Source organism: Myotis davidii, unplaced genomic scaffold (assembly GCF_000327345.1).
Source record: "Myotis davidii unplaced genomic scaffold, ASM32734v1 scaffold854, whole genome shotgun sequence".
Taxonomy (NCBI): Eukaryota; Metazoa; Chordata; class Mammalia; order Chiroptera; family Vespertilionidae; genus Myotis; species Myotis davidii.
The window spans coordinates 2471042-2495278 of record NW_006285939.1 but is presented as its reverse complement, the minus strand read 5'-3'; the positions used below and the strand labels follow the sequence as shown (position 1 = coordinate 2495278).

The 24237-nt window shown below is 41.9% G+C and overlaps 2 protein-coding genes across 3 annotated transcripts in view; one reads left to right on the top strand and one right to left on the bottom strand.

The window, feature by feature from the left end:
- LOC102767558 (mitochondrial import inner membrane translocase subunit Tim23) overlaps nucleotides 1-18577 on the bottom strand; it is a 25908-nt gene extending 7331 nt beyond the window's left edge. The window contains exons 1-6 of the mRNA XM_006757137.2: nucleotides 18311-18577; nucleotides 15785-15843; nucleotides 7733-7826; nucleotides 7460-7544; nucleotides 3303-3361; nucleotides 2277-2387 (exon numbers count right to left, since the gene is read on the bottom strand). Of these exons, the coding sequence (XP_006757200.1) occupies nucleotides 2277-2387; nucleotides 3303-3361; nucleotides 7460-7544; nucleotides 7733-7826; nucleotides 15785-15843; nucleotides 18311-18416 (514 nt within the window). The 5' untranslated portion in view covers nucleotides 18417-18577. The remainder of the gene's footprint in view (nucleotides 1-2276; nucleotides 2388-3302; nucleotides 3362-7459; nucleotides 7545-7732; nucleotides 7827-15784; nucleotides 15844-18310) is intronic.
- A 13-nt stretch (nucleotides 18578-18590) lies between these two features.
- Nucleotides 18591-24237, top strand: part of PARG (poly(ADP-ribose) glycohydrolase) — a 188577-nt gene continuing 182930 nt past the window's right edge. Inside the window, exons 1-2 of one of the 2 annotated variants that reach the window (XM_006757138.2) lie at nucleotides 18591-19107; nucleotides 23507-23573. In XM_006757138.2, coding sequence (XP_006757201.1) covers nucleotides 18888-19107; nucleotides 23507-23573 — 287 coding nt within the window. In that variant the 5' untranslated portion in view covers nucleotides 18591-18887. The remainder of the gene's footprint in view (nucleotides 19108-23506; nucleotides 23574-24237) is intronic. The other variant, XM_006757139.2, reaches the window with a different exon arrangement.

The window sequence follows — 24237 nt, the reverse complement described above, 5'->3', positions numbered from 1 at the left end:
TCAGCAGATCATTTACCTTCCTCTATGGTCCCCAACGGAAAGGGAGCTGCAACCAACTCATCACCTGACAGAACTAATCGATAATCTTTTTTGCTTTTTCTCTTTTGAGCCAAGGGCTTTCTATTCCATAATTTATGTGGAAGCTGTCCCAAGCTATTACTGCAGGGAAGTCCTAGACACAGAAAACTGGCTACCATTTCTTTTGATAATAACAAGTATTCAGCCTTTTCCTTTCTATTTTTTAAATATGCATAATGCCTTAAATTAGATAATTTGCATTTGTATATTCAGAACTGCTCCTAACACAGGAAATGTCATAATGGCTTACTTTGAGTAAGAAAACAGGGAATGGTGGGGACTCAGCTTCCATGCCCACCCACCGGGGTAGAAGTGGCTCCCCATTCTGCTCCAGCCATTTGCCACCATACAGTGTGAGCTTGGTGTCTTCCATTTATTCTAAAGAAGCTGGAATTCCAGAGTTTTGTGAAATCTTCATTTTTTAAAATACTAATTTGTTATTTAAAAATCCTTTCTGGCTGAGTGCCACCTTTGTGCTGCCAATTAAAATTTTAAATTCTTTTGCCTGACCCTACAGATTTTCAATATGAAAGTGTTTTTAGGTTTTGAATAAGCTTTTGCTATGCCAAGGCAACATTTCATGGACATATTCTACCTGGAAACTGTTTGCATGTAAACACACCATACATGGTGTAAGAAGCTGTGTGAGCTCTTAGGAATAAAATTCCAAATGCAATCTATTTCAATATAGAAAAGCCTCTCACTCTAGCTAAGATAGGAAAACTTGGACTTTATAATCATGAGAGACTTCTCACATTTCTTTCTCATAAAAATTGAGCAAAAATATTACCTGATACATGTGATGAAAGAATTCCTAATAAACAGAATTACTCAGTTAATCAAGTGTCTCAGACATAATAAAGCAATCAAACAAATGAAAGTGCTCTTCAGAGACAGGAGTGAAGAACTTAAGCAGTTTAAGTAATTTAAAACTGACGTGACGGTCCTAACAGGTTTGGCTCAGTGGATAGAGTGTCGGCCTGCGGACTGAAAGGTCCCAGGTTCGATTCCGGCCAAGGGCATGTACCTGGGTTGCGGGCATCCCAGTACAGGAGGCAGCTGATCCATGTTTCTCTCTCATCAATGTTTCTAACTCTCTATCTCTCTCCCTTCCTCTCTGTGAAAAATAAATAAAATATATTAAAAAAACAAACAAACTGACGTGATGAAAAATTTGAGGCTGTCACTGCTTATATGACATTTTGAAAAAGGTCGTCTTAATACTGTGCTCATCTATAAAGCTGGAGTGTGATTCTCATTTCACAGTTTTAAATAAAACAAATTAAGTATTCATTGCTGAGAGTATAATCATAGTTCAGTGAATGTTAATTATTTTTCTATTTTAGAGGAGAATTTGATATTTGATCTTCCCCAGACCATTTTGGATCAACTCTTAGGACTTTATTTTCAAAATTGAATGGTATTTAGTTTATCTAATGTTCATACATAACGGTATTATTCAAGGTAGCCAAAGTTGGAAGCAACCAAGTATCTGCTTAGAATGGAAAAAAATTGTGACACATGCTGTAACACATGAATGAACCTTGAGGACATTACACTAAATGAAATAAGCCAGTCACAAAACGACAAATACTGTATGATTCCACTTTCATGAGGTACCTAAAGTAGTCAATTTCATAGATAGGAAGCAAAATGGTAGTTGCCAGGGGCTGAAGGGAGAAATGGAGAGCTGCTTAATGAGTAGTTTCAGTTTTGCAAAATGAAGAAAAGTTCTGGAGATTGGTTGCACAACAATGTAAATATATTTAACTTTACTCAACTGTACACTTAAAATATGGTCAGATGGGCCGAAACCGGTTTGGCTCAGTGGATAGAGCGTCGGCCTGCGGACTGAAAGGTCCCAGGTTCGATTCCGGCCAAGGGCATGTACCTGGGTTGCGGGCACGTCCCCAGTGGGAGATGTGCAGGAGGCAGCTGATTGATGTTTCTAACTTTCTATCTCTCTCCCTTCCTCTCTGTGAAAAATCAATAAAATATATTAAAAAAAAAAAATATGGTCAGATGGTTAATCTTATATGTATTTTACCAAAACTAAACAAACCAAAACCTAACAATCTCTGGTTTCTGAGAACACTAGATTATACTGCAAAAAAAAAGGATGCAGATTCTTTCGAAATCTATGCATCAAAAGCATACTTCAAGTGTATTAAGAGAGCTCTCTATTCAAAATCTCCTACCTGTACATTTATACAACATGCCCGTCATAGTTCCAGCTGCTACTGTATTGAGGTCATCTTCTGCACCTCGTGTTTTCTCAATGATGACACCAAATGCACTATAAAGCAAAGCTACAGGGGAAATGGAACTGATCAGTAATACAATGGTGATTAAGAATCAGAATAGAAATTATACTTAGATAAATGTATCCTACAGTCATCATTCCGTAAGTATTCCTTTGGGTATAAAGAGTGATCACTCAGCCATTCTGTTCTACCCAGACTTTCTTAGATTTAGCATCAAAGTTCCCATGTACCAGGCACACCAGTTGAAAAATTGCTGCATTAACCCTTTTTCTTACCTGTTCTCAAACTCAAAACTGCCACATTTGACCCCTCCACCCCACCCTACGTAATACTCCCCATGCCCCTCCCCCCTTCGCCCCCCTGCCAAGCCCATATGACTTGTAACCTGTAATGATTACCCTGGGCCCACTTTCCCATGTAATCTTTGTCCTCCTACCCAATATAAGCAGCTGGCTTATGGTGGAGGGCAGAGCAGATTTTTGTGGATGACCTGCTGCTTTCCCATGCTGCCAGCAGGATCACTTGAACAATGTTTGTAATAGCAAAAGCCTGGCAACAACTAAAATGCCCATCAGGAAGAGACTGGTCCAGAAAGGGACTTTCCATATGATGGAATGCTATGTATACTCACTTAAAACAAAAAGAAGGACGAGCTATAGTCACTAATCTAGGCATGTGACTATGACTCTGGATATGCAAAGAAGGTATTTGGAAAGGTTCATGATTTTATTTGGTGTTGTGTTTGGATAGGAGAGTACTTAGAGGGTTTTTTTTTAGAGTTTTAAAAGATTTGAAACATTCAGAAATGGTATACAAGATGGTATTAGAACCTTGGGATTATTTTATGTAGCTCCTGTTCTTCCTAGAATTTAAAACATTTTGGTTGATCAAATTGTTCATGATATGTGTACATTCTTTCTTTTCATTAATAATTTATTATCAAGTGAAATCTTTACTTACCCAGAGAACCTAGAGTATTAGCCCAAAGTGCCCCTTGCCTCGTCACCATGTTCAAAATCCTACAAGGGCAGAAAGACAAAAAATCTGTATTTAGAATTATTATTTCCTCTAGTAATGTGAAAAACCATAATTGCAGCTATTTAAAAAGTATAAATCTAATTCCAAGTTTTCTTCATGAAAAAAACTTAATACCTCCTCAGAATTGAGTAAGAATGGCTTTTACTTTATAGAAATATAAATGAAGGTGTGTTAAAAATGCCAACCATTGTGAGTAACAAGTAAGGAAATTTCTTACATATATAAGATTATTAAATATATATCAAACACATAAAGGCTTTGAATGACAGCCTGAAATGTATTTTTATAAGAAGTTTACAGAAACACAAAAAGAAAAAAAGTTTATAGAAACCAACATGGCCATTATAATGAACAAAGTAGCATACAATTAAGGTTTTTTTGGGGGGAGGGGTATATGTTGAGAATATTAAGTAGATCAAATCATGGAATATTATAGAAGACTAGGGGCCCGGTGCACGAAATTCGTGCACTTGGGGTGTGTTGTGTGTGTGGGCCTGCTTCCTCTTGCAGTCCTGGAGCCCTTGGGGGATATATGACTGACCGGGCTCCGCCCCCCACCCAGGCCCCCGCCCAGGCCTGATGCCTTGGCCAGAGGAGTTGACCCTCATCACCCTCCGATCACCAATCACCGGATTGGCCCCTTGCCCAGACCTGAGGCCTCTGGCAGAGGTGTCAGGCCTGGGCAGGGGACCCCCAGCTCCCTGCGGTTGCAGGCTCCGCCACTGCCCAGGCCTAACGCCTCTGGCCGAAGCATTAGGCCTGGGCAGGGGATCCCCAGCTCCCCGCGGTTGCAGGCTCCGCCCCTGCCCAGGCCTAACGCCTCTGGCCTAGGCGTCCGGCCTGGGCAGTGGGGACCTGCAGTGGCTGCGGGAGGCGCCGCGATCGCATGGGCTCCGCCCCTGCCCCTGCAGGACGCCTCTGGCTGAGGTGTCCGGCCCGGGCAGCGGGGACCCGCAGCTGCAGCGGCCCCGCGATTGTGGCCTTCGCTTTAGGCCCAGGCAAGGGACCCCTAGCTCCTGGGACTGCCAACTTCGACCGTGCCCAGCTCTCATCGCTGGCTCCACCCCTACTTCCTGCTATCACTGGCTAGGGTGGCAAAGACACCTCATTCTCCGATCATGGCTGGGGGGCCATGCCCTGCCCCCCAGCTCTTAGCTCCCTCCTGGGTTTCCGATCACTGTCAGTGGCAGGGGGCTTCTTCCTGCTTTCCCTTTCGTCTCCCTGCATTGTGCCTACATATGCAAATTAACCGCCATCTTGTTGGCAGTTAACTGTCAATCTTAGTTGGCAGTTAATTTGCATATAGCCCTGATTAGCCAATGAAAAGGGTATTGGTCATACGCCAATTACCATTTTTGTCTTTTATTAGATAGGATAGGGCAGAATTAAAAATAAGTATGTACTCGAAGAGAAGGAAAAAACAAACCAGAACCCATGGAGAAAGCACGCTGTGTCTGCTCCCACACTAGAACTAAGCAGCCAAAGTGGATGCTTAGCACACTCTCAAGGAAGCACAGTTCTGCCTTGCACCAGTGCCTGATGCCACCAGAACAGTGACAGGGGCAACTGGAGGCAGAAGACAGGACATTTCTCTCCCAGCAGTGTAACACCATCACAGGAACAATCTGGACAGCTGACTACTGCTGGGTATTATAGAATTATAGTAGCAAACAAAAAAAACACAACTAAATATTAATGCTCAATGATAAAAATTTGTATTATAAAAGGTTGTTTATAGAGCAGTATATTGTTTTAATTATTTACCACGTTGTTTAGCACGTTGTTTTTACATTTGTCACAAGCCTTTTAAAAAAATTGTCAAACAGAAACCACTCTTTTTTTGATTGATTTTTAAACAGAGGAAGAGAGGGGAGAGAGAGAGACAGAAACATCAATGTGAGAGAGAAACAATGAGCGGCTGCCTTCGTCATGTACCCGGACGAGGGATCAAACCCGCAACTTGGGTTTGTGCCCTGACCAGGAATTGAGCCAATGGCCGGAAAGTGCATTGGACAACACTCATCAGCTAAGCAACACTGACTAGGGCTGTCACAAGCTTTAAAAACTATTAATTTTCATAGTATTGTACTGCTGATAGCACTGTAAATTGGTAAAATTCTTTGGGATGCAACTGGGCACCGTACCTCCATATATTGGGCCTTTACTTCTAACTTTAATCATCTCTCAACAATCTTTATAGGCAGACAGTATGGAAAGCTTATCTAAGATTACAAAATAGCAAGTAATAGAACTAGGCTTTGAAGATACATAGATCTGTTTAGCTTGAAACCCTATCTTTTTCCCATTTTTAAATGCTGTCTCCTTGTCTAGGAAGAGCAGCATGATTATGTAAAAAACGGTGTGAAAGATTTCTAAAAAATGAAAACTAATTTGACTCTCTAAAAATTAATAATGTTACTGTTTTAAAAAACAAAGGTTATTTTTTCTAGAGCTTCCAAATAAATATTTAATGATAGAACACTGGGAATTAGTTTCATAATAATATGGAAGGGAAGAAGGAGATGGGACATAATTGGTCTTGGTTGATGGCTACTGAGCATAAGTTATGGTTCATAGGTGTTCACTGTACTATTTTGCCTACTTTTATATACATTCCAAATTTTCCACAACACAAAAAGTAAAAAAAAAAATTATCGGAGTAAGGAACAAATATTAAGAATATATATATACACACACACACATACACATATACGCATATGTGTGTGTGTGTGTGTGTGTGTATGTATATATATATATGAATAGTCAAGAATCTTGGCTAGTAAAGCAAGGGCAACGATCAACACAGTAACAGGAATTAACCTTCAAATTCCCCAAGGTCTAATTCTAACAGACACCTGCTGCCATCTGCTGGTTAAACAACAAATAATGCAGATGGAGTTTCAAGTGTTCTATGTGAGCCAAGGAAGAATATATGTAGCCCAGCTGGTGTGCTCAGGAGTTGAGTGTAGACCCAAGAACCAACAGTTGCTGGTTCAATTCCCTGTCAAGGCACTTGCCCAGGTTGTGGCATCACTCCCCAGTAGGGACTTTGCAGGAGGGAGCCAACTGATGATGTTCCTCTCTCATACATGTTTCTCTCTCTCTATTCCCTTCCCTTCCTCTCTCTCTAAAAAAATCAGTAACAATAAAAAATAAGACAACAAGACTCTCATTACAAAAAAGAATATATGTATACTGTGATTTCACTCATATCAAGTATAAAAACATACAAAACTAAACAATATATTAAGCAGCCGTGGGCAAACTATGGCCCGCCGGCCCGTTTGAAACGAATAAAACTAAAGAAAAAAAAGACCGTACCCTTTTATGTAATGATGTTTACTTTGAATTTATATTAGTTCACACAAACACTCCATCCATGCTTTTGTTCCGGCCCTCCGGTCCAGTTTAAGAACCCATTGTGGCCCTCGAGTCAAAAAGTTTGCCCACCCCTGATATTAAGGGAATGTCAACAGGGACCGGTCATGTTTATTTCTTAAGCTGGGTGAAGATATATATTATATACACTGTCTGATCTTCTTAATTGTACTTTCCCTTTTTTGCAAAATAATTTTCTTAGAAAACTGTCTTATTCCTTCTGGAACTACCTCTAAGTTCTAGGAATTTGATTTAAATTTTCTGTAGCGTTCCACTTCAGAAGTGGAAGTGAAGTTAAATTTAAGTCAAGTAATAGTGAATCTAGCAATCACTCTTATGTCCTTTTTATTTCTTCACTACCCTATGGTTCTGGATGCCCCTGAACAATCCAAATAATATAATCATTCAGAAATTTGAAAAGCAGGTTTTGTAGGCCTGCAGAATGAAACAGGTGTAGCTGAGAAGTTAGGATGGGGTAGCACTAGCTGACTGAGGGACACTGGCTCAAAAATCATTCCTTTTAAAAGCTTAAGAGTCACTAACTCGATTTCTTAGTTCCTTTTATTTTGACTAAGAAAAAGAATGACCAAAAAGTTTATCAATACTCTCAACATTTATAATCACAAGATAGTGCTCATCAAGCTGACACAGTAGCAGTTAATAGTCAACATTACCACATCAGATGATTACATGAGACTTACTGTACGTTTCTTGGTTTGGACCAGGCCATGTTCTGGGTTTCTTTCAATCCTAGCCGTAGACCGTTCATTGCCCCAAATGCAGCCCCTAGTAAATCATAGTTAACAGTTCATCCAAATAATACATCTTTATATTTAAAAACAACTGCACTTTTGATTTTTTCATTTTTTATATAACAGAAAAAGATGAAAAACGTAAAATATTCTAATTGCTTTTGATTTTAAGCATCTTTGACTACTTAGATTAAGAACACTTAAAAAATTTATTACACCCACCTGTCATACAACATCCTCCAATGGTGAAAAAGGCCAGTTCAAATCTGCCCCGGGTTTTATTAGCTCCGGTTGGTAAAATAAACTCATCTGTATCCTAAAGGAGTAATAATGAAAACAAAGCTGAGCTCCTCTCAAGACAGAGTACTTGCAGAGTGTTTTTTAATTTGTTAAAGTAGTTTTTCACAGAAAGTATCATCTTAAGTTATCTAAAACTTAACTATACTTAAACAAAAATAAAACTTTCTGCAACAACAGCAACATCTAAATCAAAGTGAAATGAAATATACAACATATATAGTTATGCACCTGCATTCTTAGGAAGGATCCTTGTTCAGAACTGTGCTTCTCAATGTAAATTTTACAGATTGCATGTAATTTGCCTTATCTCTATATACGAAAGCCTAAGCGACCGTTATGACCGAACTGCCAGAACGACAGACCAGTTGCTATGACGCGCACTGACAACCAGGGGGCAGACGCTCAATTCAGGAGCTGTCCCCTAGTGGTCAGTGCACTCCCACAGCCAACTGCTTGAAGTCCCTCCCCTCAGCCAGCCGGCCCCCATCAGTCCCTGTTGCTAAACCATTCGGAGAGACCTGCTTCTGGGTTGGTGTTTCATACGTAGCAGAGCAGCTCCCTCACTGCAATCTAATGAAAGTCAGCCCTGGACACAAGGATTTGTCTCGCTCCCTTCCTCTCCCTTCCCTGGAAGCTGCCTGCCTGCCTGCCGCAGTGGTGATGCAGCAGCAAGGGAAGGAGGAGGGGGGAAAGGCGGGGTGCTGATGGCAGTGTCACCTCCTCTCCCCACCCACCGGGGCCTTTAGGCTCTGGGCTGGGCTGGGGAACCAGGGGTGGGTTGTGGTGGACACGGCCCCTTTCCCAACGGGGCTGAGGGCTGGCTCCCTCCTTGGGGCCAGCGGCCAACCTCCCATGGTCCCCTGCCCCCATGCACGAATTTGTGCACCAGGCCTCTGGTGTAATAATAAATTTGAAGCAACAGTGCAACAGTTTAGGAAGAATAGCCCTAGAGAAAGGTAAAGTGAAAGCTATGAGAAGTAACCATTTATTCTTAAAAGTCTGAAAGGATAAAAAAACTTTCATTCCATATCAAACACCATTTTATGATGTGTAAGAGCAAATGATCATTAAAAAAAATGAGCAGAAACTATAAAAGCACAACAGTTTGGATCAGTTATGCAAGGACAAAATTACCTTAATAATTATTCCTTTGATAATCTTACAAAGAAAGCTATAGACCCTCTTTCCAATAAACGCATACACAAAATTTGGTATGAACCAAACCCTAGGATAAGAAATGCTATTCTAATAACACTACATGATTAATTGTGCAATAAAATACATTCTTTTTTTAAAAAATATATTTTATTGATTTCTTACAGAGAGGAAGGGAGAGGGATAGTTAGAAACATCGATGAGAGAGAAACATCTATCAGCTGCCTCTTGCACACTCCATACTGGGGATGTGCCCGCAACCAAGGTACATGCCCTTGCCTGGAATCAAACCTGGGACCCTTTAGTCCGCAGGCCGACGCTTAGCCACTGAGCCAAACCGGTTAGGGCAATAAAATACATTCTTATAAAGGACAAGTTCAATACATTTTTCCAAGCTCTCCACACAAAAATGATTAGAAAAAGCCCCTGAAGGACAGTACATACACATTTAGCAACTCTCTAACTTCCTTGTGAAATGCTGATCTTTTTTAGTAAGTGCATTCCCGATTAGGAAAATCATATCTCTGCACTGGATTTTGATTTTTGCCTTATGCATATATTCTCAGCAAAAATCGCACAAATAAGCAAACACATCTACTCTTACCACACAAAAATGGTTGGTTGGGCAATAAGCATACACTGGAATAGATGGCATACCATGAATAATATTCATACACGAGAGGCCCAGTGCATGAAAATTCATGCACTGGTATGTGTGTGTGGGGGGTCCCCTCAGCCTGGCCTGCCCCCTCTCAGAGTCCAGGAGCCATCAGGGGATGTCCTACTGACGGCTTAAAACCAGTGCAGAGCTATGATTTTCCTAATCAGGAATGCACTTACTAAACGAAGGTCCCATGGGGAGCGGGCCTAAGCCACAGTCTGGCCTCCATTTGCGGGAGGCGACCGGGCCAATCAGGGGAAGGTGCTGCCCCCATCACCCCGCCACCGCTGCTGCGGCCTGCCCTCGGCCCTCGAAGCCCCCTCGGCTTTGTCTGGAAGGACGGTTGGCTATCAGGTCTAATTAGCATATTATGCTTTTATTACTAGATTATTAGACAGTTTTGTAAATTTTGGGTGCTTCCTGAATTTCAAATTAATGACTTAATTTTAAATTATGCTTCTGGCTTGAGGTTTTTAGAAATGTGACATTTGATTTGATGAGGTAAGTAATTATCTTTCAATCAAAAAATGAGTCATTAATTACAAATAGGTAATTTAAAAAATGGCCGTGATGAACATTAGTAAGTACAAATGCATGTCATTACCAACTTACTCTTTGTTAGGGTCAACTATACTAAAAAGACGATGAGGATTGAAAGCAAATATACTTCATTCATATATAGTGACTTGAAAATAATGTGATGGTTACTTGTCACTGGGGCTTTTAAAGTTAATAAAAATGTACTGTTTCACCCTAGCCCGTGTGGCTCAGTTGGTTGGAACGTCATCCTGTACACTGAAAGGTCTTTGGTTTGATCCCTATTTGGGGCGCATGCAGGAGGCAACGGTTGATGTTTCTCTCTCACATCAACATTTCTCTGTTCTCTTTCTAAAACAAACAAACAAACATGTCCTCAGGTGAGGATTAAAAAAAAAAAGTACTGTTCCATATAACAAAACTTTTCAAAGATTTTGAGGGAGTAGACCCTGGTCAAGGATTAATTACATTAATTTGGGTTGGGGGAGGAAGCCATGAAATTAAAGCTCTTGGTTTCTATAAAAATATGATTACCAATTTTTCCCTCCTGAATTGTCTTCATACCCTTGTTGAAAACCTACTGACTATAAATGTGAAGAATTTATTTCTGGCCTCTCAATTTTATTTTGTTGATCTATATATAGAGCTATCCTTGTGCCAGCACCACAATGTCTTAATTACTGTAGCTTGGGAATCAGTTTTGAAATTGGGATGTGTGAGTGCTCCAATTTGCTCTTCTTTTCCAGATTGTTGGCTATTTTGTATCCTTTGTATTCTCATATGTATTTTAAAATCAGCCAATTTCTGCAAAAAAGCCTGCTGAGATTTTGATAGAGGCTGTTGAATCTGCAGGTTGATTTGGAAATTACTGTTATTCTAACAATATTAAACCTTCTAAGAAACTGGAATACCTTCAATTTATTTGTCTTAAGTTTTTTCAATAATGTTTTATAGTTTTCAAAGTACAAATTTTGCATTTTTATTGAATTTAGTCCTGCTTTTTAATTTTTTTATATCATTGTAAATGGAATTGTTTTTGCACTTTCATTTTTGTGGTGTCCATTGCTATTATATAGAAATATAATTAATTAGGTATACTGATCTTGTGTGATTCTACATTGCTGAAATTCTAAATTAAAACTAAGTTTTTTGTGGTGTCCTTAGGATTTTCTTTTTTAAATATATTTTTATTGATTTCAGCAAGGAAGAGAGATAAACATCAATTATGAGAGAATCACTGATAAGCTGCTCTTGCAAGCCCCCTAACTGGGAATCCAACCATGATTTCCTGGTGAATAGGATGACACTCAAACACTGAGCCATGCCGGCTGGACCCTTAGGATTTTCCATACACAAGATCATGATACCTTCAAATAGATAGTTTTACTTCTTCCTTTATCAATCTGGATGCCATTCATTCTGTTGCCTAATTGCCCTGGTAAGACAATGCTGAAGAGAGTGGATATCCTTGTCATGTTCCTTATTAGTGGGAACATATTGAGATTTTCACCATGTTAGCTTTGGCTTTTTTCCCCCGCATGAGTTCTCTCTGGATTTTTTTTAAACTTCATTTTTATTGTTGACACTATTACAGATGTCCCCATCCCCACTCCCATTCCTTTGTCCACCGTCACCCAGTCCCATAGCTTTGGAAATTTTGATTAAAAAAACCTTATCAGATTGAAGACATTCCCCTTTATTCCTAGTTTATTGTGTGTGTGTGTGTGTGTGTGTGTGTGTGTTTTAAACACAAAGGAATGTTGAATTTGATCGAACGCCTTTTCTGCATCTATTGAGCTAATCGTGTAGTTTCTTTTCTTTGCTGATATGGCACAGTACAATGACTTTCAAATGTTAAATCAACCTTGCATTCCTGAGATATCTAACAAAACTCTTTGAAGTTTCTTGATCAGTTTAATCCAATATCCTAATAAAAAACCAACCAACCAAAAAACCCAAAACAGCTCAGTTTGAGTGGCTCAATTGGTTGAGCATTGTCCCAAGCACCAAAAGGTTACTGGTTTGATTCCCGGTCACGGCACATATCTGGTTTGTGGGCTTGATCCCCAGAGGGGGGCAGTATAACGGGAGGCAGCCATCAATGCTTCTCTCTTTCTAAGCATGTCCTCTGGTGAGGATTAAAAGAAAAGAACAAAACGAAACCCAAAACAATAGAATACTGAGGCCAATGTGTAAACCTTAAAATGTATAACCCTAATTTCAAGTATTCATGCATAGACTCATGAATAATATTAATAATCTGATCTAATAAAATAAGCTCAAGTAATTAAGTACTTTTTTTATATATGTAAGGATTTAAGATTTCATTTAAAGATTTCCAGGTTATAGTTCCTCATTTGTGTTTAACTTACTATTATTTCTTATAACTTTACTAAGGCCCAGTGCACAAAATTCGTGCACTGGTAGGGTCCCTAGGGGCTGCCACCTGGCTACTCCTTCCCTTCCCTCAGCTGGCCCTGCCTATGGTCGAACTCCCGGTTGAGGGGACAATTTGCATACTATGCTTTTATTACATAGGATAAAAAATCATGCCAATATTTTTACTGGAATGCTATTCATTTTTCTTTTATTTTTTCCATCACCATTTGTCCTTCCTATACCCTTACATTCCTTTTCCCTCCCACTGCAATCACCAGTTTTTCATGTCCACAAGTTCTCTTTTTGCTCAATCCCCTAACCACCAGAGCTATCTGCTTGCTATCTTTAAGTCTGTTTCAATTTTGCTTGTTAGACCAGTTTGTTCATTAAATTCCACATGAGTAAAATCATATGGTACCTGTTTTTTTCTGAATGGCTTATCTCACTTAGCATGATATTCTCCAGGTCCATCCATGCTGTTGCAAAGGGTAAAATTTTCTTCCTTTTTACGGGCGAGTAGTATTCCATTGTGCAAATGTACCATAGTGGTTTTATCCACTCATCTACTGATGGATACTTGGGCTGCTTCCAAATCTTGGCTATTGTAAATAACACTGCAATGAACATAGGGATGCATATATTCTTTCAAATTAGTGTTTTGGGTTTCTTCAGATAAATTCCCAGATGTGGAACTGCTGGGACATAAGACAGTTCCATTTGTGTGGTTTTTTTTTTAAAACCTCACCTGAGAATATTTTTCCATTAATTTTTAGAGAGAGGGAAAGACAGAGAGGAGTTTATTGATTTCAGAGAGAGGAAGGGAAAGGGAGAGATAGATAGAAACATCAATGACGAAAGAGAATCATTCATCAGCTGCCTTCTGGGGATCAAGCTGCAACCCAGGCATGTGACTTGATTAGAATTGAAATGTTCATTATAGTCCATATGTGAGTGAGATCATATGGTATGTGTCTTTCTGACTGGCTTATTTCACTTAGCATGATATTCTCCAGGTACATCCATGCTGTTGCAAAGGGTAAAATTTTCTTCCTTTTTACGGGCGAGTAGTATTCCATTGTGCAAATGTACCATAGTGGTTTTATCCACTCATCTACTGATGGATACTTGGGCTGCTTCCAAATCTTGGCTATTGTAAATAACACTGCAATGAACATAGGGATGCATATATTCTTTCAAATTAGTGTTTTGGGTTTCTTCAGATAAATTCCCAGATGTGGAACTGCTGGGTCATAAGACAGTTCCATTTGTGTGGTTTTTTTTTTAAAACCTCACCTGAGAATATTTTTCCATTAATTTTTAGAGAGAGGGAAAGACAGAGAGGAGTATTGATGTGAGAGAAACAAATCAATTGGTTGCCTCCTGCATGCATCTTGATCAGGGCCCAGGCAGGAACCTGCAACTGCCCTTCACTGGAATTGAACCTGGGCCCCTTCGATCTATAGGCCAACACTCTATCCACTGAGCCAAACTGACTAGGGCCATTTTTAATTTTTTAAAAATGTATTTTTATTGATTTCAGAGAGGAAGGGAAAGGGAGAGATAGATAGAAACATCAATGACGAAAGAGAATCATTCATCAGCTGCCTTCTGGGGATCAAGCTGCAACCCAGGCATGTGACTTGATTAGAATTGAAAGTGGGACCCTTCAGTCCGCAGGCCAATGCTCTACCAACGAAGCCAAACCAGCTAGGATGGAACAAAATATTTTTATATCATGCATTTGATAAGGGGACATAATATTCAGAATATATAGAAAACTCAACAAAAAAAGACGCAATTTAAATGTGGACAAAGGACTTGAACAGACATTTCTCCACAGGAGATATAAATGCAAATCATAACTACAATGAGTTACTACGTCATACTCATTAGGATAGCTATGATAAAAAAACAAACCCAGAAAATAACAAGTGTTGACTAGGATATAGAGAAATTGGAGCCCTTGAACACTGTTGGTGGGAATATAAAATAGCATAGCTGCTGTGGAACACAATATGGCAATTTTTCAGAAAATAACGGATTACCACATGATGCCGCAATTCCACTCTGGCTGTATAATAAAAAAAATTAAAAGAAGGGTCTGAAAGAGGTATTTATATTTATACACCATGTTTATAGCAGCATTATTTGCAATAGCTAAAATATGGAAGCAATACAAGTGTCACAGACAGATGAATGGATAACCAAAATGTAATATTATTCAATGGAATGAGATGCTAAATAAAATAAGCCAGTCATAAAAAGACAAATACTATATGATTCCATTTATTTGAGGTACTTAGAGTATACAGAATCAGAGACAGAAGGGTGATTGTCAGGGTTTGGGGGGAGAGTGGAATGAGGAGTTATTTTGTAATGGGTACACTAGTCCTCCCTTATCCACGGGTGATCTGTTCCAAGATCCCCAGTGGATGCCTGGAACTGTGAATAGTACTGAACTCTATACCTGCTATTTTTTTTTCCTGTACTTATGACAGTTTAATTTATAAAATAGGCGCAGTAAGAGATTAACAACAACTACTAATACAACAGAACAATTTTAACAATACACTGTATTAAGTTATGTGAATTATGTGGGTCTTTCTCTCTCTGATAACAGAAAAGGCTACTAAGTGACTAAGAGGAGGGTAGCATATATAGTGTCAATCTGCTGAACAAAGGGATGATTTATGTCCTATGCGGTATGAAGTGGGAGATTTCATCACACTATTCAGCATGGCCTGTGATTTAAAATTTATAAATTGTTTGTTTCTGGAATTTTTAAATTTAATATTTTCAAAGTTAATCATGGGTAACTGAAACCACAGAAAGTGAAACTGCGGGAAAGGGGGGACTACAGAGTTTCATTTTTTACAAGATGCAAGAGTTATGGATATAGTAGGTGGTGATGGTTGTATAAATGTATTTAGTGACAGTGAACATAACACTTAAAAACAGTTATATAGCAAATTTTGCTAGTGTTATTTTACCACAATTTAAAAAATATGGGGGAAAAACCAAACCCCAAAACCTTTTAAAGAGATTTAATCAACTAATGTCAGGGAGAGTTGCAAGCCAAATCCCTAGGGTTTATGAGAAAAAAGGGTGAATAGATACCAGAGAACTGGTGCCTCCAAAAATACATATTACAGATCAGGTCAGCATAAATACCTAACATTTAAAATTTTTTAATGGTAAGCACCTAACTAGTAAAACCATAAAAGGACTAGTCTTAATCTTACCTGCACGAGATACCGTGGATCCACATTTAAATAAGGAGAGAGAGGATTCATACCAGTCACTAGAAGAAAACAAAGCATCATATTGCAACAAGAAGTTTAAAGTTATTTAATTTAGCATTAATTGTGCTCTTGTTTCATGTTTTGCAATTTTGACTCACAGACTCACTGAATGTGATATTTCCTCTCACTTTTCTATGCTTATCCTTCTTGTCTGGCAGTTTTGGGGCTACCTCCTCCTATTGCCTTCAATCCCAAACCGGGTATTACAGTGGTGGCTCAGGCACCCACACATATAAGGAAGCACAGCCCAGGTCAATTAGAAAGCTAATTTCTTTCTCCTTTGCTACAAGAGTGCTTGCCAACTATACAAATTGCAAAATGAAACTGACAAGAAACCAAATAATTCCATGGGAGAAACAGTGTTTGGGCTGTGTGCTGTGAATAAATATTTCATGGCAGTTCCATGTTGACAGTTGCTGACAGAGTTGATTTACTATGGCAGGGTAGAGAATTTTCTGGCCATTACCACAGGGATGGGGGTTACGACGAGAGAAAATGGAAACGCAAGAGGGCCAGACTGGAATCCCACTAACTGAAGTTAGGAAAATAAACTTTCTCACACTTTAAATTTAATCTTTGGATCCTTCTGTATCTTAGTTGATTGTTCACAAATCTACGCATTTCCTATGACTCTGGTCTTTTCATCAACTGAAAGTCCTAGTAGTTCCGATTCAATAGCTATCTTGTATTGTGTCAGTTACCACTGTCTTTATTGGCACCATCCTAGTCCATTAAATCTCACTAGACTACAGTAGTCCCTTCAATTCACTTAAAAAACAAAATCCTCATCTAAGGATATTTTTCCATTGATTTTTAGAGAGAGTGGAAGAGAGAGAAACACATTGATTTGGCTGCCTCCTGCACGCGCCCTGAGGGCCCAGGCCTGGGAGGAGCATGCAACCCAACCGAGGTAGTGCCCTTGACCGAATCGAACCCCGGACCTTTGATTCGCAGGGATTCACAGGCCGACGCTCTCTCCACCGAGCCAAACCCTATCCACTGGGCCAAACAGGCTAGGGCCCTTGAATTCACCTTCTACATAGCAACGAACGTGATTTAAGAAACAAAACGGAGATCAGTCTGAATGGCGGCCATTTACACTTACAAATGCGAACGCCTCACCATGGCTCACAAACACTACGTTAGCTGCCATTCCTTGCCCCTCTGCTCAGCATCTCCTACCGCTCCAGCTCTCTTGCAATTTTGTAGACACATCTAACAGTTGTTCCTCCAACACGCCGTTTGTTTTCTTCGCGGGACACAGGTACTAGACATTTTCAGTGGTATGTCTGCCTCCTCCCAGGCATTTGTATTCAGGCCACAGCCCAAATATCAACACCCTGAGTTGCTTTCCCTGACCCATTCTTAAATGGCTTCCTGCTTCCCGCACCATCTCCTGACCTGGCTTTGCGGCCTTTACGCACACTTAACGCTAACTGAAGTGCTTTTATTTGTTACTTTGCTCACTTCAGTAGGATGTAAACTCCATGAAAGCAGCGGCCTTACAAAGAAAAAAAAAAGAAATTAACTGCTTAGGTCCATTAAAGTCACTGGCTCGTTGTAGGTGCTCAATGACTGGTGTGCACCCTTCAAGCCCTCCCTCAGCCTTCAACCGTAGTCCAGTTAACACGACGACGCTGTGCCTCTGAGCTCCAACACCAGCCTCCTACGATGTACATAAACTGTGTTCTAGGTGCAGTTTTGACGCAGGTGACACTAGGAACTGTAAAAGGTTTTTTTTTGTTGTTCTTGAGCATTAAAGGACCTAGAGAAACTCAAGAATTATCAAAAAGAAAACAGTTTTTTCAAGCCGTTATCCTCCACCAAGTCCCTACTATCTTTAAGTCCGAGTTCTCCTCATCCCACGCCGTCCGGAGGGTCTGGAGTCCATGTTCCTGGGAACGAGGAGGGGCAAAGGCACGGTGTTCACGCTTCTGCACCTCCGCCTCGCACACGCCTTTCCCGAAAGTCTTCCTTCTCGCCGGGGACCTGCAAGCTCAGCTCACCTCCAGCCCCGCCCGGGTCCCGGCTCCTCTCTCTCGGTCGCCTCCCTGTACCATTGAGGATCCGACCTGACGGCGACTTTGTGGGGTAGAAGAGGCGGCTTTGCGCTAAAAGGTTTTCTACGGGATCCTGTTTGGAATACATTTACGGGCAGAGCTGGGCCCCCCTCTTAACGTAGGGCCGAATACACAGCCCACCACACGAGGAGATGAACGTGTGGGAGGAGAGATACGGCACGAGGCTCGGATACGGAAGGAAGGAAACGTGCAACATCTCTGAGCCCTCATCAGCTTGCGGGGACCCATGGCCCCCAACATCTGCTCGGTCTTGACGGGGCGGCAGAGACACACCAACCGCACCACGGCCACTGCGGACCGTGAGCACCAACAAGTGAGAGAGGGCAGGGCAGCCGCACGCCGGGCCGAGTCGCAGAAACGATCACGAGCCGCGCGCGGTACTTACGCGGGACTCCGGCCAAATCCGCGTGCGAGTAACCAGCTCCGCCGGCTCCGAAAAAGCCGGCCAACCCCCCGGTGGTCTTGTTGCCGCTTCCCCCGCCGCCCTCCATGGCCTCGCCGCAAACTGCCCGTCGGCCCCTCACCACCGCCTCAGGCCGCGGTCGCCCGTCCGGCCGTCGCTCTTCAGTAACAGCGGGGAGACGCGCGTTACCACCGACTCCTTCACACGCTGACCTTCCGGGCGCCGGTGTCCGCTAAGCCTCATACTTCCGCTTTGCGACGTGGTACGACCCGGAAGCCGGCCGCGCCTGACGGCAGTTTTCCGGTGGTGGGAAAGTGAACGGAGCCCGAGTCGGGGCGGCGCATCCTGAGGCAGGCGGGTTCCCCGCGGAAGAGGGAAGGCAGGCGGCGGGGGAGGGCCTGGCTTGGGCAGCCGGCGGAGGAGCAGCTGCAGAAGCAGGCAGCGCAGAGAGGGGATGGTGCCCGGCGGCGCCGAGAAGGAGGCGCAGTCCGTCCCGCAGGGTTAGTGAACGAGGCTGTCCGCCCGGGCCGGCCGGGGACTGTGCGGTGCGGGTCCCAGCATGAGTTCGGGCCCCGCCTGTGAGCCCCGCATCAAGCGACCCCGGTGGGGCGCCTCTGAAACTTCTCCGCCGGCCGCCTCCGACGCCCGGAGCTTCCCCGGCGGGCAGAGGCGCGTCCTCGATCCCAAGGACGCTGCTGTGCGGTGCAGGGTCCCACCCTCCTCGCCAGGCGGCGTCCCGGGGTGGGCGGGACCGCACAGAGGCAGCACCACCTCGCTTGGTACGTGGGGAAATAAAGATCTCTGCCCTTCGCCTCGGCCCCAACCTCCTCTTGGGCTCCGTGGGGACCCAGGGACTCCAGTCACCCCTTCTGGTCTAGTGTGCACCGCTCCGAGGTCCCCTTACTGAGCCACGAAGGTGGGGAGATGGGGTCACGTTTTTCCTGTCATGGTGTGAGAAGCCCTGATGAGCCGTCCCCGGGCGGAAAATGACAGGAGACTCCGCCCGTCTGCTTTACTCGGGTTTGACGTGAGAAATTGTCTTAGGCGTTAAGGAGGTGTAATTGTGTATGTGAACCTTCAACCTCTCGATGGAGAGAAACTATAACGCAACTTCCCTCAGCTCAGATTCTGGCTCCAGGGGCGCAGAGCTGTTCCTTTTAGCCGGTGCTGTGCTCAACTCTGGCGTGCGGGGTTGAACCAGACCATTTGGCCTCTGTCTTCAGGCCCCAAAACTTTTCAGGAGAGAGAGACAGTTACATAATAAAGGGTAATGGGTGTTTTGATAGGTGGCAGGAATCCCTAGTCCAGTCTAGGATCAAGGACAGTCTCCCAGAAGATGAGATGCTTGCTCTCAGGCCTGAAGAATGAGGACTGCGGAGTCAGCTAGGTGAAGAGGAAGGAAGGAGGCACTCCCGCAGGCAGCGGATAAACTGTCAAGAGGGAGAGAGTGAGAGATGAGACCGAGAGCTAGGCAAAGACCAGATCATATTAGGACTTGCAGGGTTTTGCACTTTCAAGGCAAAGAGAGGCTGATAAAGGATTTTTGGTAAGGGAATGGCTTGATCATGTATAATCTTTTTGGGGCTTGGGATAAAGGTCCCCGTGCCTGGTGTGTGGATTGAAAGAAAGCAGAAGTGTAGGCCCAAGACTCATTAAAGGTTAATCTAGGTGGGAGAAAAGATGGTTTTATACTTAGCTGTGGGCAATAGGGAAGGGAAGAAGTGGTTCCATTTAGGAGAGAATGCAGTGTGTGGGTTTGTACTCAGAAGGAGTATATCTGTGCTGTAAATGAAGGTTTGGAAGTTTTTGGCATAAACATGATAATTGATGCTATGGAAGTTAGATCATAGAAAGCATGCAGAGGAAATAGAGGTGACCTAGGACAGAAACTTTCAGAAACTACCATTTAGAGTAGACTGAAGAGAAGCAGCCAGAGAAGTAGGGGGAGAGCCGGGCTTTTGTTGTGTCTCGTAGGGAAGATAGCATTTCAAAAAGGGGGTCAGGCAGTCCTCTAGTGAGTGGTGTACACTTCTCTCAGGATTTAGAGCAGCGTTTCTCAACCTGTGGGTCGCGACCCCTTTGGGGGTCGAACGACCCTTTCACAGGGGTCGCCTAAGACCATCGGAAAACACATCTATAATTACATATTGTTTTTGTGATTAATCACTATGCTTTAATTATGTTCAATTTGTAACAATGAAATTGAGGGTCACCACAACATGAGGAACTGTATTAAAGGGTCGTGGCATTAGGAAGGTTGAGAACCCCTGATTTAGAGGCAGTGGGGAGCAGACCTAAACTAAGTACTGAAAGATAAGCAACCAATATGCAAATCGTCCTACTGGTTACTATGATGTGCACTGACCACCAGGGGGCAGGTGCTCAATGCCAGAGCTGCTCCCTGGTGGTCAGTGCACTCCCACAGGGGGAGCACCACTCAGCCAGAAGCCAGGCTCACAGCTGGCAAGCGCAGCAGAGGTGGTGGGAGCCTCTCCCGCCTCCATGGCAGTCAGACATCCCCCGAGGGCTCCCCCACTGGGAGAGGGCATAGACCAGGCAGAGGCCCCTCCCCCCCACTTGAATTTTGTGCACTGGGCCTCTAGTTTACAAATAAAGGAGGAAAAGTTATTTGCAGGTGGCAGGGGGCAGGCAGTCCTCACTGGTTGGATTTTCTGATTTCCTGCAGAAGATGAACCAAATTAATACTTGGGCTATACTCTATGTGTGTAAATGTTTTCAGTATATCTGACACAGGATGCCAGTTAACAAAGTCTTCAAAGTCTAAATCTATCGAAAATTGTTGTTTCAAATTTTGGAATTTTTTTATGAACTTGGTATTTAGAATTTTTATGTATAGTTATCCTAGGAGAAGTAGGCAGGATAAGGAAGTGGGTATTTTTTCAGTGTCTTTAAATTTTGTGTTATTTATTTTCCTGGGCATAGTTCTTATATTGATTAAGATTTGTACATCTACATACAGCCAGAATCTAGCATGCCATTCATATTTTGATAGGGCCTGATTTGTCCAGTTGTGTTGGTGTGGGAGCTCCCTTTTTCTGTCTGTTATAACTACCTAGTTTCTCTCCCACTCCACGGATGGTGCAAGTGGTTAAAGACTCTGCCCTTCAACTGCACTGGAACACTTCATAGTTTTTTAATGAAATAATGTAGGCAGTATTTTGGTTCTACAGACTTGTCATTGTGGTACTGTTTCATGTTGGATACCATATTTATGGAAAAAGATGTTTTAAATTCTACACAGGCTCAAAAAGTGATTTTGTTTTGGGGGAACTCATTGCTGGTTTGTACTTTGAGGACTTTTTATACTTGCTGTATATGATATAATGAAATTAAATAGAGGAGGTGGAACTATAGAAAATGTCCCAGAATCAAGTGGTTCATCTCTTATTCCTTTCTGAAACTATTTTTTTTCTGAAGCCTCATTTGCTGTACTTAAGTAAATCACTAAAGTAGTGATATTTAACATGATATTTAAATATCACTAAAGTAGTGATATTTAACATATAACATGTTAATATTTAACATGAAATATTAAATATATGTAATTACTTTTTTGAAAGAAACTATTTTGAAAAAGCAAAACATTTTTACTAGATAGACTGTTAGTATTTTGTGGAAGGTTCAAATTATGTGGCACTTAATTACAGTGATAAATAAACTGTTGATTTTCATATATTTGGGACAGCATCTGTTAGCTCATGGTATTTGAGGGCCATATGTAGATGAAAATGAGTCTATGATTCAGTATGCCTAGATTCATTGCAGTTTAGACCAGTAGTTGAGACTGTTCAAGATTTTGTGTTTTTTTTAAAAATATATTTTATTGATTTTTTACAGAGAGGAAGGGAGAGCGATAGAGAGCTAGAAACATCGATGAGAGAGAAACATCGATCAGCTGCCTCCTGTACATCTCCCACTGGGGATGTGCCCGCAACCCAGGTACATGCCCTTGACCAGAATCGAACCTGGGACCTTTCAGTCCTCAGGCCGACGCTCTATCTACTGAGCCAAACCGGTTTCGGCAAGATTTTGTGTTTTTTATACTAAAATATTATATACATTTAATCTACATGAAGTACATTAACTTTTGAAAGCATGTTTATTTCTAATGCTTGTATAAGTTGTGGTTTGCGTTTATTTATGTTGCATCTCTCTCTACTGAGCTACTTTTGCTACTGTCTGCCGGTCTTTTCTATGTAGTTATCGCATTGGCAACTCAAATTTAGTATGTTCAGAATTGACCTAATTATATTTTCCCCCTAAATCCAGACCCCCCCCCCCGATTTCTATTTAATGCTGTCCCATCTTTTAACTCTGTTAAGCTTAAAACTTAGTGTCACCTTTGATTTCTATGATTGTGAAGTCTGTGATGACTCACTTCTCAACTTTTCCTCTCTATTCTCACAAGGATTAGTCTGGTCCTTGGCAGTAGTTCTCCAAACTAGTTGATCATCAAAATCATTTTTTGGAAAAAATACAGATTCTAGCTCCCCTCATACCTCCATCATCACACATACAGGCTCTGATTCAGTACGTGTGATGTGGCTCTGGGACCCACTTATTAGCAGCCTACCAGTGATTCAGATGGGTTCGGGATCCACTGACCTAGATCAGTAGTTTTCTTGCTGGTTTCTACCAATGTAGTTTCTTCTTGCCCCTTCAGATTTGCCTTCTAGGCTACATGTGTCATGCATTACTGGGACTTCCTTGTTTTGAATTCTGGAATTACAGCTCTGAGTGTGACCTTTGGCACTTTTTTTTTGTAATCCCAAGAGAGATACTATTCATTTGCATGTTTACAGGTAAGGAATCTGAGACAGAGAAAGGACCCTTCACAAAGTCACATAGGAATCTCTTGGGAGAGCCAGGATTTGAGTCCAGGTGGTCTGATTCTAGAGCCTATACGCTCATTCATTAGGCCATACCAACTCTTTTAGAGGCTGGTTGCTTTCTACTGTATGACACATGTATTTATATTTATGCTCCTGTATTATTTCCCATTGCTTGAGTGTGAAAGGAGTGAATGATCTTTTCAATCCACAGAACCTAGTATAATGCCTTACATGTGTATATGCTGTTATAAGTATTTTCTCTTTGAAGGTATGTATTCATTTACATTGATGTTTTGGGTGTTGTTGGTTTTTTTTTTTTTAACAGTTTTCAAACAAAAGACTATTACCAGTTGGATGGACACTAAAGGAATCAAGACAACTGAATCAGAAAGGTACAGAAACATATGTACATAGAGATATGAATGGCATGATATATGGATATTTTATCTTATCTTCATGCTATTTTCTCTCCTTGCTTTCTCAGTTTTTTAAATCCACATTTATTCATTCTTTCAGTTTATAGTTTTTAGAGTCTCATATACTTTATATTGTCCTATATACTTGAGATACAGAGGTGAAGTAGAAATAATTTTCTTTAAGATACTTGTTATGGTGATAACAGATACAGAAACACATGATTACAGTAATCTTCACTTAATGTTTCAATAGGTTTCACATCTTTAAGTGAAATGACATAATGAAACCAGTTGCTGTAGGCTTAATGATAGAAACAGGAGTTAAGTTCCTATTGCATCTTATCAACATTATAACAAAACTAGAGGCCCAGTGCATGAATTCATGCATGGGTGGGGTATGGCCACCCCAGCCCCAATCAGGGCAGATCAGCAGGGCCTGTTGGGAGGAGGAGACAGCAGGAAGTTGCCTGGCCAGCCCGCCCTGATGGGGGCCTGATCATGGCCAGGCTGGCTGCGGGGAGGGGCTTAGGATGATTGGCTGGCAGGCCCTGCCCCTGATTGGGGTGGGACAAACCCACTGGGGGGGGGGTCAGTGGCCAGGGGAGGGGCAGTGGGAGATTTGCTGGCCAGCCTTGGGGTG